This window comes from Anas acuta, chromosome 5 (assembly GCF_963932015.1).
Source record: "Anas acuta chromosome 5, bAnaAcu1.1, whole genome shotgun sequence".
In the NCBI taxonomy this organism is placed as follows: Eukaryota; Metazoa; Chordata; class Aves; order Anseriformes; family Anatidae; genus Anas; species Anas acuta.
Window position 1 is genome coordinate 11,074,280 of NC_088983.1, and position 12,856 is coordinate 11,087,135.

Sequence of the window (12,856 nt, forward strand, 5' to 3'; positions counted from 1 at the left end):
CTTGGAGGCTATTTCCTTTTTCACTGAAATCCATTCACAAGAACCCAAATGTTTGATTCCTAAATGTCCTGCTGCTGTAGTGTCTCTGGCATGTCATGAGCCTCCCGGCCACGGTGTCCTGAAGCTCCTGCCAGCTCTGTCATGCATCCGTGCTGTGGCATGTGCCAAGATGAGTGTTTGAGGATGGTGGTGTGATAAATCCTACTTTTGGAACCTCAAGTGGTATTGAAATGGTACCAAAGCTAAAACTAGTAATGAGATGTTTAATTTAGACTGAGCTGCATCGATCTAATGAGCACTAATACTTTCCAGAGAAGTTTTAAGTGAAATTTTGATCAAAATAATGTTTGGAGGAAGAGTGCTTATTGTTTATTGCTTCTATAAAGAGTTTACCTCAGCAAATGCTTATGTTATGAAATGTTACATGCTTAATATAAATACTCTGTGTTCAGTTGCGTACTGCTGCTCCCATTTTAACACCTGATAATAGATGTGCAAGTCAGGCAAAAAGCCACTAGCTTAAATTAAATTTCAAAATGTTAATCCTTATTGTTTCCCATTCACAAATGATTTTATTTAATAAGTGGCATTAAGTATTTTATGTTCATGTTAGTGTAATACTAATACTCTTTCACATTTTTTTAACTATTCCTTTTAAATATTTTTTCTTACTATCCCTTCTGGACGTTTTCAGTTTAAGTGTCAATGACCTACATTAATTTTTGGTGATACTGTTTTTTTTGTGTGTGTAACATTGTAGTTAATACAGAGATAAACTCACCCTGATTTACTTGTTTGTAGTTGTTCTCTCTCTATAAACGTATGGTAAGGGTGGAATGCTGATGTATCGTTATTACTGGAATTATTAAAGGAATAAGGTATGCTTTTACAGTGAACAAGCGTAACACAGAGGATTACTAATTTTAACTTCATTTCATATGGATAGAAAAAAATAATGAAAGTCTTTTTTTCCCTAGCAGTTAACTGATGAACTTTAATTCATTTCCTTAACAGCTGTGTCTCAGTACGTAACTGCTTGCTTTCTCCCTTTCCAGTATCTAGTGATGGACTACTATGTTGGTGGTGACTTGCTGACGCTTCTCAGTAAGTTTGAAGACAAACTTCCTGAAGATATGGCAAGGTTCTACATTGGTGAAATGGTGCTTGCTATACATTCCATACACGAACTGCATTATGTGCACAGGTAAGGTACCATCTTGCTTGAGAAAAAAACACATTTACATCTGTATGAAATTAACCTTAAGGGTATTACTACCAATACAAATGGGTGCAGCAGCCACAGGCAAGCTACAGTGGGCACATGCTTACTACAGACTGTATAATAACTGCTATAACGTTTTAAATACCAAATTCTGATGGACTGATATTAAAAGCAGTGGTATTCATCTAACCTTTTACTAAAGCTTTTAGTTTTAATCGGACTTCTTGACTAACTCTGTTCTCTTCATGAAATGTACCTACCGTAAGGCCATGATAACAGCAAATCTATTTACCTCAGCTTATCCTCAAACCGATGAATTTTGTAATGGGGGGGGCACATGCCTGTCTAATTGTTTCTACAACACAGGATGCATGTTTCCAGATCGGTGCCTGCAATCGTGGTAACTTAGGTGGTGTTCTGAAGCAGTTAAAAACATAACATTCCTTATTCTGGGTAAGAGAAAATAGGTCAGGCAGGTAAAGCACGCTTCTTTTTTTGGGTCATCTCTCGGGGCGACTGTCTCAGAAGAGCTGTTAGTAGTGCAGGGGTGATGCTTGATATAAATATTGTGTCATTTCAAGAATCTAGAACAACTGAGAATTTCTATCCTTGGTTTTGTTTTCAGGTTTAGAAACCGTGATATATCAATTACAAAGCAAAACTATAATAATACTAGAAACCTTTGTGGTTATATCTTTATACACTGACCTTACAGCTTAATTTCAGTAACCAAGATGTTAGAAAATGTTAAGTGTGAGAGTAGTGATGTTTTTCAGTTGTGTGAAGTCTGCTTATGGCCATACAGGCAGGTTTCTGAAGTCCCAGCTCAGGAGAAGGAGGCTTCATACTATTTGCTTGGCAGGGAAATCTCAACCACCAAGTCCCTTTACCTCTTTATGCCTTAATTTCTAACTCCATAAAATACAGACAGCAATGCTCCTGGGGGTAAATGTGGACAATATGCGGGGTACCGATTTGGAGAAGTTCACTAGAGGCACTATTGCACCCATTTTCGAGGAGTGGAACCTGACCAACTACAGCTTTGCATGGGTTGAATGAACGTCTCCTGTGGCAATGGGAATGAGCGGTTCCAAGGCCAAAGCATTGGATGAATGGGAGATGTATGAATGCCCAAGAAATTACTGCTTGGCAACTGCAGTGGATTAGGAAGAAGCATGGTTGCTCTGGGGAGGATTTCAAGGACCCTTTAAAGGCTTATATGACCTGTTAGCTGTAGATAGGAAACAGTGGGGCTCAGAGATGAGGCATTAAGCTTTTCTCAACAGAAACAGTGTTCCCTTAGGCAAGCGAGACCTGAATGCAAAGCAGAAAAGCAGAGATGTGGTGGATGAGATTGGCTCATGCTTCGAAAGGCACCGTGAATGATGTTATTTGAAAACCAACAACAACAAAAAACCTCTTGCATAGTTGCGTAGAAGTTTTAATAGTCCTCTGCTCATACTGAGCTTGACTCTTACTTATGGGACTGTAAGGGAAATCTGTACAGGCCTTAAAACTGAAATGTATGGAATAAATTTAACAATGGAAAATGGCTAATGAGTTCTGTAGTGAAATGGTCTAGTTTTCTGGGTTAACGGTTATTTTTCTGTCCTGTAACAAGTAAGTATGCATTTAATTTATGTTGATAGGCATACATTAGCATTGATATTTTGTCTTAATACTGCTACATTGGTGAAGTTTCAGTAATAAATTTCAAAGCGTTACACCTTGGTTAAAAAGTAGCAATTCAATTCTACATTGGAAAAATGTATCGGGTTTTTAAACATATAAGGACCCTTTGTTAAACCTATCTTGATTTTTTTCATGTCTGCTCAAGTGTGAAATAGAATTAGGAGCTGAAAAAACAGACGTTGTCAGCATCCACCTCTATGCAGCAAGGTGTTTTAGAGCATGCTTTTTATCTTGTTTCTACTAATTCAAGCCTCTTCCCCTCAAAGTAAGCTGAAGCTAGTGTACAATTCTAAAGTTTTTGAGCAAGTGTGGTGACACTTGGAACTTCCCATTTGAAAAGAAATTCCGCATTCTGTGGTTCAACAGGACTGGTGGGTTTAAGATAAAGCACGTGTTCTATTTATTAATAACACAGTATTATTGGAATATATATGGTATCTAAAACAAAAAAAACAGATTTGGTGGTTTGGTTATCTTTTTTTGGCTACCTCAGTCAGTATTTCAAAATGGCATGGTGAAATGCTGGCATGTTGTGAGCTGGTCCTGGGTGGTGTTGGCTACGGAAAGGGAAGGACACTGGTGCAAGTTAGCTTGTAAGACTTGAATGTTCTCATTCTTAGCCTGCAGACTTGGTGTGTAGCTGGCTTAGTTTTACTTTCTGCCCTTGCTCATCTCTCTGCCTTTCTCAACATATTGACTTAGTGCTCTGAAAATAACACTGTGTATTTTGAGGCTATCAATTAAAAAAACATGTAGTGGGCATCAAGACTGTCGTATTATTAAATTGAATGTCTTTGTCCATCTTTTAGTTTTACTTTACCTTGTGTGAATTTGAGCACAAAGAGGTGAGAGAAAATGGTGGATTAAATTCAATTTACATGCTCTAAATCTTTTTCGGCTGCCTTCATGGTATCAAAAATAATATTAAGTAATGAGATACAATGAAATGGAAGTCTTAGTTCCATGTCATGTAGTAGCTTTAGCATGCAGAATGCCATCTATAACTTGCTGTGTACATGTATGAATAGCAATGAAGTGGTTGATCCAGGAGATTTTCTCCCATTACTGTATCCTGTTGAAACATCATTGCCCTGATCCCAGAGCTGGGGGAATTCAGTGCTCTGTAGAGTAAGTGCTGCATATACACAGGATGCAAATGTCTTCAGGTACCCATAGAAGCAAATATGTTATGCAGTAGTATATAGACAGTCTTGAACAGCAAGTGAAAAATGCTGGACAAAATTTAGAGAAACAATGATAAATCTTTCTAGATAAGAAGCTGTAAGTTAGCTATAAATCTTGGCAAAAAAAAAAAAATCAAATTAAAAAATTGCCTCTTTTATCTTTCTTGCCCCTCAAAAAGTATATTAGGATGCATATAATATTGAAAGGAGGTTGCTAAGGTAAACTACCTATCTGTTAGTTATACCATTCTGCATAACGGTTCTGCTTGATTATGGGAGCAGAGCTCAGCTTTGATGAGCTGAAAATCTGATGTAATCTGAAACTTCAATATTGCAGGCAAAGTTTCAAGTTCGTCAGGAAGAAAGGGTCAAAATAAAGAGATTACCAGTGGGTACCCAATATAAAACTGTTATTTTGATGCAATCTGTACAATTGGAGCTCATACTTAGTATTTAAATTTTTCACTTTTTTCTGTTATGACAGGGACATAAAGCCTGATAATGTTCTTTTGGACATGAATGGCCACATACGACTGGCAGACTTCGGGTCCTGTCTGAAAATGAGTGAAGATGGCACAGTATGTATGAAGCAAAATTAAATTGCATTGCTGGTAGTGGTACCTTTTATGTGAGTTGCTGATCTTAACTCTACTACATGTTATCAGTGTGCACCAAGGAGGTATGATAGTTTGTAAACTTCTTGGCTTGCTAAAAATTGAGGGAAATGTGCAGCTCACCACATTTATATAAAACATTTTTCCCTCTTCTTGTTTTACAGGCTGTAAAACAAGTTTAAGTTATTCTTTGCTATGTTTTTCTGTCTTTCACCTTTTTTCCTACTAGTGATTCAGTTCTCATGAGATATTTATGAACTGGCCAAAGGGCCTGTGCTAAAAAAGGATAAAAATTTGATGTTATTTATGCACTGGAATCATGGGTGACCAGGAACCTAGCAGTCATGACAGATTTAAAGTAAAAGTAATCCAAAATGAGCACGTACTTACTAAGTAGTTTATTTTACATGCCTTTTACAAAAGAAATAGCAATACTGTGGTAATTTGCTATCTTGTGTACCAGATAGGATACACTCCTAAGAGTTAAATTGCTCATGAGGTTTTCTGCTCTCCCTAGTTCGAGGTGCTTCTAGGAATGTCAATTCTGCCAAAATGCAGCATGTGATATTCACTGGCTATGGCACAAACTCCAGGTTTTGGTGACATTCTGTAGTCATAGAATGCCTCGTAAGGATTTACCATATTAAAATACAGAATAAATTGGAAGGAGCCATTGTAACTCCGTTAACCCTTAGAATGCATTCCTAGAGTTCACTTTTCTGCCACTGCCCTGATGGTCAAGGCTTTCCTACTACTAGGACACAAGGAAACTAATTACATTAATTCCTGTATTTTATCCACAATTATGCTATATAAGTGTTAAACCAGTTTTGAACATAGTAAAAATAGGGCAGTACTTGCCCTGGAACCTTGTTTTACTATCTTCAAATGAAACTGTAAAACTTGAGTATAGAGCTTGAACTCCATGCTTTTTTATTTTTCATTTCAGCTTCTGGCAACCAATTGCAGTTTTTAAGTATAAAAATACACACACACATATATAAAGGCAAAACATTTTCCTGTCTGTCTGCATTCTGAAAACAGCTATGACTATTTTGAGTGTTTACTGTTTGGAGAATAAAATGTACTGATTTTATGTAGAAGTGGACTGAATCGTAGTCTGTTACTTTCTGAATATCATCTTTATTTTGTTGCTGTCATTTTTTAATAAATGTCTTCCCTTCCCAGAATAATGTACTGATGTATCTATTTGCAAAAGTACTAGTGTATAAGTAAATGTTGCTGAGAGAACCTGAAAACTAACCAGAACGGTGTTTGCTTTATTTTCAAGGTGCAGTCCTCAGTAGCAGTGGGTACACCTGACTATATCTCCCCTGAGATACTGCAAGCAATGGAGGATGGAATGGGAAAATACGGACCTGAATGTGACTGGTGGTCACTGGGTGTCTGCATGTATGAAATGCTTTATGGTGAAACACCCTTTTATGCAGAGTCCCTAGTGGAAACATACGGGAAGATCATGAATCATGAAGTAAGAAATAAATTTATTTATCTTGATTTTAACGTTTACAGAGAGACTGATGTATCTTCAAAATACTGCTGTGGGTGGTAGTTCATTGCTTTTTTCATGGTGATTTTGAACCATATCTAACTATGTAGATTTGTTAGTTCAGTTTTTAGGAAAATTGGCATCCATGAACTGCAGAAATCGAATTCTTTGTTAATTTGATTTTTTTCTAAATGGTGATGTTCCTCTTGAAAAATCTTAAACAATCTTCATGAAACAAAAATTAAAAACAACTCTTATGTTAGGCCCATTGAAAGTTTCTTCTGGACTGCGCAGGAGAAATGAAGTAATGCATTACATATGCAGCTGTGCACATTTTGTCACACTGCTAATCAGTACAAAAAATGGAAACAGACAAGTCAACCAGTGTGGACATGAGCTGCATGAAGAACATGAGGTCTGGGGAGGGTTGCTCAGAATAGAAGTGACATAAAAACATGAGCTTTTGAGCTGCATGAAGAATGTGAGGTCAGGGGATTTTGTCCAGAGTCAAAGTGGTAGAAAAGTGTTGAAACTTCTGTGTGCCGTGTGAATATTAGAGAGTAAGAATTAACCAGTTCATTGTGTCCTTTTGAGAGGTGTGGTAGGAGTACGTGCTTATGGGTGTCCTCATCTTAGCTAGCCAGAAGCTGTTGGACAGGGAGTGCTGCTGCATTTTCTTCTTCCCAGGTTGAATGTACTGGTGTTCACAGTGCTGTGCTCTCACAGTGAAGTAGTGATGGATAAGACGTGAAATCCTTCCTAGAGCTGACACTCTTGCAGTGATCAACATTAATCTCTCTATTGCTTCAATTTCTTCAATGAACTAATTGGTGACAAGCTTTTCTGTATTATGTTAGTGTTGTGGTTCCGCTCAAGTGGGCAGCTGAGCTCCATCACAGCCGCTCTCTCACTCCCCCTGAGTCTGTTTTGCCCATTACAATAATTACTGCGTGATTTTCTCATCCTTATCTCAACCTTTGAGCCCTTTTCACATATTTTCTCCCCATTCCTCTTTGAGGAGGGGGAGTGAGAGAGCGGTTGTGGTGGAGCTCAGCTGCCCACCTGAGTAAAACCACCACAGTTAGAAATATGTAACCAGCTTGTGGGTAACTGCTGGCTACCTAGCTGTTAACCTGCTTTCAAGGATGTTTAAAAGCCGTTGCCCTGCAGATTTAATATTGCAATCTCATTTGGACACAAAATCAATCTGATTTTATGTTTTTCAATGGGCGTTCTAAACTTTGATTTGAATTATGCTATTTTGGTCCCTAATGGTCTCATTCTGCCCTTGAAAAGATGTATTGTAAAACGTTAAATATTCTATAGTCTTTTATTGAAAAAACAACAAACAAGAACCTTCAATATTTTAGTTTACTACTACTTCCACTATATAGTCAAGAATTTTTCCCAATTTTATCTAGAGTAACATTATGTATTAGTGGTAAGTACATTTCTGGATCTTTTGTTTGTGATAATATAAATCTTAGTGAAACTATATTTTGATAGGAAAATTATAGTAATATTAGTAATTATATTTTGATATATAGTAGTTAGATTTTGATAGGGAAAATGTGTAAATTAGAAAAATACATCCTTAATTATAACAGTGTTTTGTGGGGGATTGACTAACATTGTGGGTTATTAAGAGCTGAAATAAATAAAATCTCAAGGAGTAGATCTTCAGCAGATCAGTGGATCTATGACTAAGAATACCACTGAGTGTATGCCTTTATAGCATGATCTTTAAAGTACTGTAGTGTGTCAAAACATCTGTCCAGCTTCCAAAAAAGGTTTGCTGTTCGTAAGAGTTACTGTTCTCACAGTTAGTTTCAAACAGATCTGTGTGAAAGGAATCAAAAAGTGATTACTTGCCCTCGAAATCCATTTTAAGACAACAAGTCTATCACTGAATGTATTGTACTGTGTTCTGCTGCTGCTCACTGGGACTAGAACAATGTCTGCCTATTTGTTTCCAATTTTGTTGGAGTAATTTAGCACTTTCTTTTTGAAATCGCTGTTGAAATCTATGGAATGGATTCTTTTTAAAATTTCTTTTTTTTTTTTTTTTTGTAGGAAAGATTTCAGTTTCCATCCCACGTTACAGATGTATCTGAAGAAGCAAAAGATCTTATTCAGCGACTTATCTGCAGCAGAGAACGTAGACTGGGACAGAATGGAATAGAGGATTTTAAGTCTCATGCATTTTTTGAAGGACTTAATTGGGACAACATCCGAAACCTAGAAGCACCTTATATTCCAGAAGTTAGCAGTCCATCTGACACCTCAAACTTTGATGTGGATGATGATGTTTTAAGAAATCCAGTGAGTCTTTTATTTTAATATTACTATTGCAAGTATGCAACTTTGCTGCACTGTAAGGTAGTAGTGAGAACTTGATTTCAAAATTGATGCGTGCCTTTTGTTTGTTTGTAATTTTTTAAGGAGCAAATAGTGAGTCTGTTAATAAGCCGTGCGAATGAAATAAGATTTCTTCTTATTATTTCGTTCTAAATTCTAAAAAGCCGTGAAACAGATTCCTGAGTTTAGCAAATTTAGTTGTGCTTTCTTATGGATGTGCACTGTGGTACAATCTTACAGGAACAGGTAGTATTCTTATTGCAGTCATAATGACATCAATGGGCAAATGAAGATCCGCAAGCAGGAACGCTCTGAGAAACTTCAGAAGAATGAAACCCTACTAAACTGTTGTTATTTATATCAGAACTGACCCAGTTTGTCAAGTGTTACCATTTAGAAAAGAAGCTCACAATTTCTGAAAACTCAGAATGACAAAGGGTTGATTTATTTTTTTTTCACGCTTGGAATGACTTATTCAATGCTAAAACAAGAAAAATAACACGGACAGTCAAAATGAAAACACTTAGGCAGGAAAAAAAAAACTTGCCTTTTTACCTTTACAAGAATTTTGAATTTATTTATTTACAAGTATTTTGTTTTATTTGTTTTCAACTATGAATAACATCTGTCTTCATATATGTATATATTCTTCATGCAGTTTGTAATAGCAGCAGACCAGGTGAGAGAACTCAGATTCCTGCTACTTAAGTCACTTAAGAACCAGGCGGCTGTTTGGGTGCGGGGGCATTGATGTTCTGCTCCTCCATTTCCATTGTGTTAGTAGTTTACAAACTCCTATCAGGAAGAGTAGGGAGTTTTCATGGCAATTTGTTCATCAGCTTGCATTCCAAAAAATGAAGAGCTTTTTTGGCTTGGTTTTTGATTACCTGGCTGGCAGTAACAAGAACACTAAACAAAACAGCGTGCATTTTCATGCCAGGTCACTTTTAATTAGGAACTTGGAAGTTTCGGGTTTTCTTTTAATGGTTGTATTGTGCTTTGAACTTGTTGAAATGCTTCCCTTTCAAGTGCCAGTTCACAAAAAGGAGGCTTCTAAATTCAGGTCATTATATTAAGTGACCTAATCTGAAATAAAGTTCATACAAGGACAATGGAAGGCTATGCAATGAAGCAGAATTGCCAGTTGTGAATTGGTGTCCTCTAAGAACAGGCTTTCCATCAGCTGTTTCTTCTAAACTATTGTGACTAAATCAAATAGCTTTAGTTCTGTATGGGTTCTCTTTTGGGTTTTCATGCCTGTTGTTTTTATGCAGGAAGTGGTGCCACCAAGTTCTCACACAGGCTTCTCTGGATTGCATTTACCATTTGTTGGGTTTACGTACACAACTGATAGGTAAGCAAAGGATATGTTGTTCATTAAACTTGTTTCCCAAATACAGCGCATTCTAGGAAGATGTCATTTGTATAAACAAGTAGAAAGATTGATGTCTATGTGTCAGTGGATTAAATCTTTATCCCATTTTTTTCAAGTGAACATGTTTTGATTATGCTTGCCAAGATTAAATGCTTCAGTATTTAATTTCCATTATTTGAAACAAATGAAATTTAAGGGACTAGATTTGTCACGTTAGGTGGGTATAAACTTGCTTTTCCTGCCTTAAGAGGCTAAAAGCAAGTTCTTGTCCATGTTGCGTGTCTGCCAGAAACAATTCAGGATTAGTTTATTGCTCCTAAGCCTTGTTGACAGGCAAAGTTACTATACCTTAGTGTTACTCTAATTCAGGTTCCTGATTTTCAGATGGTTCTGAGCACAGACAAAGCTAGCTCACTTTGCCGTTCTTTGAAATGGAAGTAAGCCTCCATCTGTCTTCAGAGATCCCACAAATACATACTTCTTGTGCCTCTGTGTGGTTATTCTGTCCTTTTTGTTATTCCCTTGTTTCCATTTGCTGAGATTTATCTCCACGATACTGTTGCAGAAAGGACCCAGTGCACTCATCTTTTTCAGGGTAAAATCACATGGCTTAACTAAATCTATCCAACTTCTGGCTTTCTTTCTCAGCTGTTTCAGTGCAGGTACACATTCCATTCTGCTTCCTTTGCTGTCAGGCAGTAACTTTTGACAGAGGGAGTTAATGTTTTTAATCATTCAAGCAGTTTGTAAAGTGAACGTAAATCAGCATCGTTAAGGTCCTGAATGCAAATATCTTAATTCTACACCAGCATACACAGTAGCTAGGGAGTAATCACTATATCTACCCTGACTGTTATCTCAACAGTAACAACTACTGTGCTAATTGTTCTTGTAAATTTAAGGTGCATATTTGGTGGAATCCCAGCGTGTCGCTGCTGTAGACTACTGTGAGTATTTATTAGAATATTCTAACTTAGGTATTTGTTTTCAGCTCTTTATCTGACAGAGGCACTTTAAAGAGTGCAATGCAATCTGACACTGTAACCAAAGATGTGGATGTACAGCGTGACTTAAAGAACACTTCACAAATAGAGGGTTATGAAAAGAAAATAAGGAAATTAGAGCAAGAAAAGCAGGATTTGAACCGAAAACTGCAAGGTTAGTCGCTTACATTTCTTTGGGTTCTTAGTTCTTCTCATTAGGAAGAATTGGAATGTATTTTATTGAATAACTTTTTTTCCTTCCTTTCCGGATTTTAAGAATCTACGCAGACAATGCAGAGCCTCCAAGGTCCAGTGTGTGTTACAGTAAATACGAACCGTGATAAGGAAATAAAAAAATTAAATGAAGAAATTGAACGGTTGAAGAACAAATTAACAGGTAAGACTCTAGCATGATTAGTGGCAATTATAGCAAGGCAGCTTAATGTTAACGGTAGTAGCAAAATATATCCTTTGGTTTTGCAATAGTTACAATTAATGTTATTGAGGTATTTAAAAAAAAAAAAAAAAAAAAAAGGTTTTAAAGCCTTGTTCAAAACTAAGAGGCATTTCCGTTTTTCCAGGCAAGCACTTAACTTTTTCTTCCACTTCCTTGTCCTGACAGCATATGCTAGTGTGGGGAGTCTAGAGTACAATGTTAATTGCCATAAAAATCTTGGGAGATCCTGTTCCCTTTCTTTTTTGGGGGTATATTTTTGGAACAGTTTTACTGGAGGCATATGTAAGAGAGAACAGGGATAAAAGATTAGCTGCCCTTTAGTAACATAGGAGGATAAGTTGGGGTAGGGGGTTGTATGATAAGTCACATCTAAATGTTTCTGAGCTCCTGCTCCCTTTGTGTTTCTGTCTGGTGATGCATTAATTAGGAAGTGTTGCACAAAAACAAATACTGGCATCTGTCCTGAGAGAAGGCTGACTCATCCCTATCACTGGAAATCTGTTGCTTGACAATGCTATTAGTTTATGCATACAAACCTCCTGTTAGTGTCTGATTTTTAAGAGGGAATCAGTCATAAACTAAATGGTAGTTATGAATCCTGATGACTTGGCTGTGAGGTTTATAGGGGCCTGTATTATCTAGTGAGGGAGTTCAGATGCCAAGTTGCTGATGCCCAAAACCTCCAACTGTTGTCTTCCATTCAGGAGGACTTTTTTTTTTTAACAGTCTTTTTTTTTTTTCTTGCTTCAAATTCCTAATACAATCTTAATTCATTATCTTGTTTTGTGTATCAGTTCATTGTCTATCACAACTGATAGTTTTTCTTACAGTTTGGCAATATATACTCCCCTATCTGCTGTGAAATCAGTGGTGCTGAGTGCTCCTCCCCCCCACCCCCCCCAAAAAAAAAAAAAAAAAAAGCACCATCAAAAATCTATTCTTATGCATTCTGTAATAGGTTTGTCAAAATGGTTAGATTAAGGTGCGGCTTCTGCAAATAGGTTAGATTTATCCCGTTCTTCAGCCTATTGTGTGCTGTTATATACTGAAAACTAGCAGTGCAGTCTGGTTTAAAAAGAAATAGCATTGGTTCATGCAGAGTGGGAGGGAGTTTAGCACAGCTTTTGTCCTAAAATGAGAAAATTAAAATTACTTCAATCATTACAGCAGTGCTTGGGATCTCTGAATACATAGGTCTAATTTCCTGTTCTGCCACAGACATCAATGAAACTTGAGTGATACAGTTATTCCCTGTGCAATTTCTTATTTATTTGTTTAAAAGAAGTAGTAATTAAAACCAAATGGAGAATGGCAGTTCAATTTCTTACCAGCTCTAAGACTGAGCAGAAATATAAAAAGGTGGTTAGTCTTCTGTGTGTAAAGGTGATAATTTCAAATCAATTTTTTTTTTTGAGACTAAAGGGAGAAGTGCCAGGAGAATATACTGGTAGGAATATGGAC

The 12,856-nt window shown here is 36.9% G+C and overlaps 1 protein-coding gene across 9 annotated transcripts in view; it reads left to right on the top strand.

Annotated features, from left to right (window-relative positions):
• The window catches only part of CDC42BPB (CDC42 binding protein kinase beta), a 94,282-nt gene that overhangs the window by 46,248 nt on the left and 35,178 nt on the right, over positions 1-12,856 (top strand). For all 9 annotated transcript variants that reach the window (XM_068682680.1, XM_068682681.1, XM_068682685.1 and 6 more), the window contains exons 5-11: positions 1,056-1,204; positions 4,583-4,676; positions 6,004-6,204; positions 8,296-8,544; positions 9,855-9,934; positions 10,947-11,113; positions 11,216-11,335. In XM_068682680.1, coding sequence (XP_068538781.1) covers positions 1,056-1,204; positions 4,583-4,676; positions 6,004-6,204; positions 8,296-8,544; positions 9,855-9,934; positions 10,947-11,113; positions 11,216-11,335 — 1,060 coding nt within the window. The remainder of the gene's footprint in view (positions 1-1,055; positions 1,205-4,582; positions 4,677-6,003; positions 6,205-8,295; positions 8,545-9,854; positions 9,935-10,946; positions 11,114-11,215; positions 11,336-12,856) is intronic.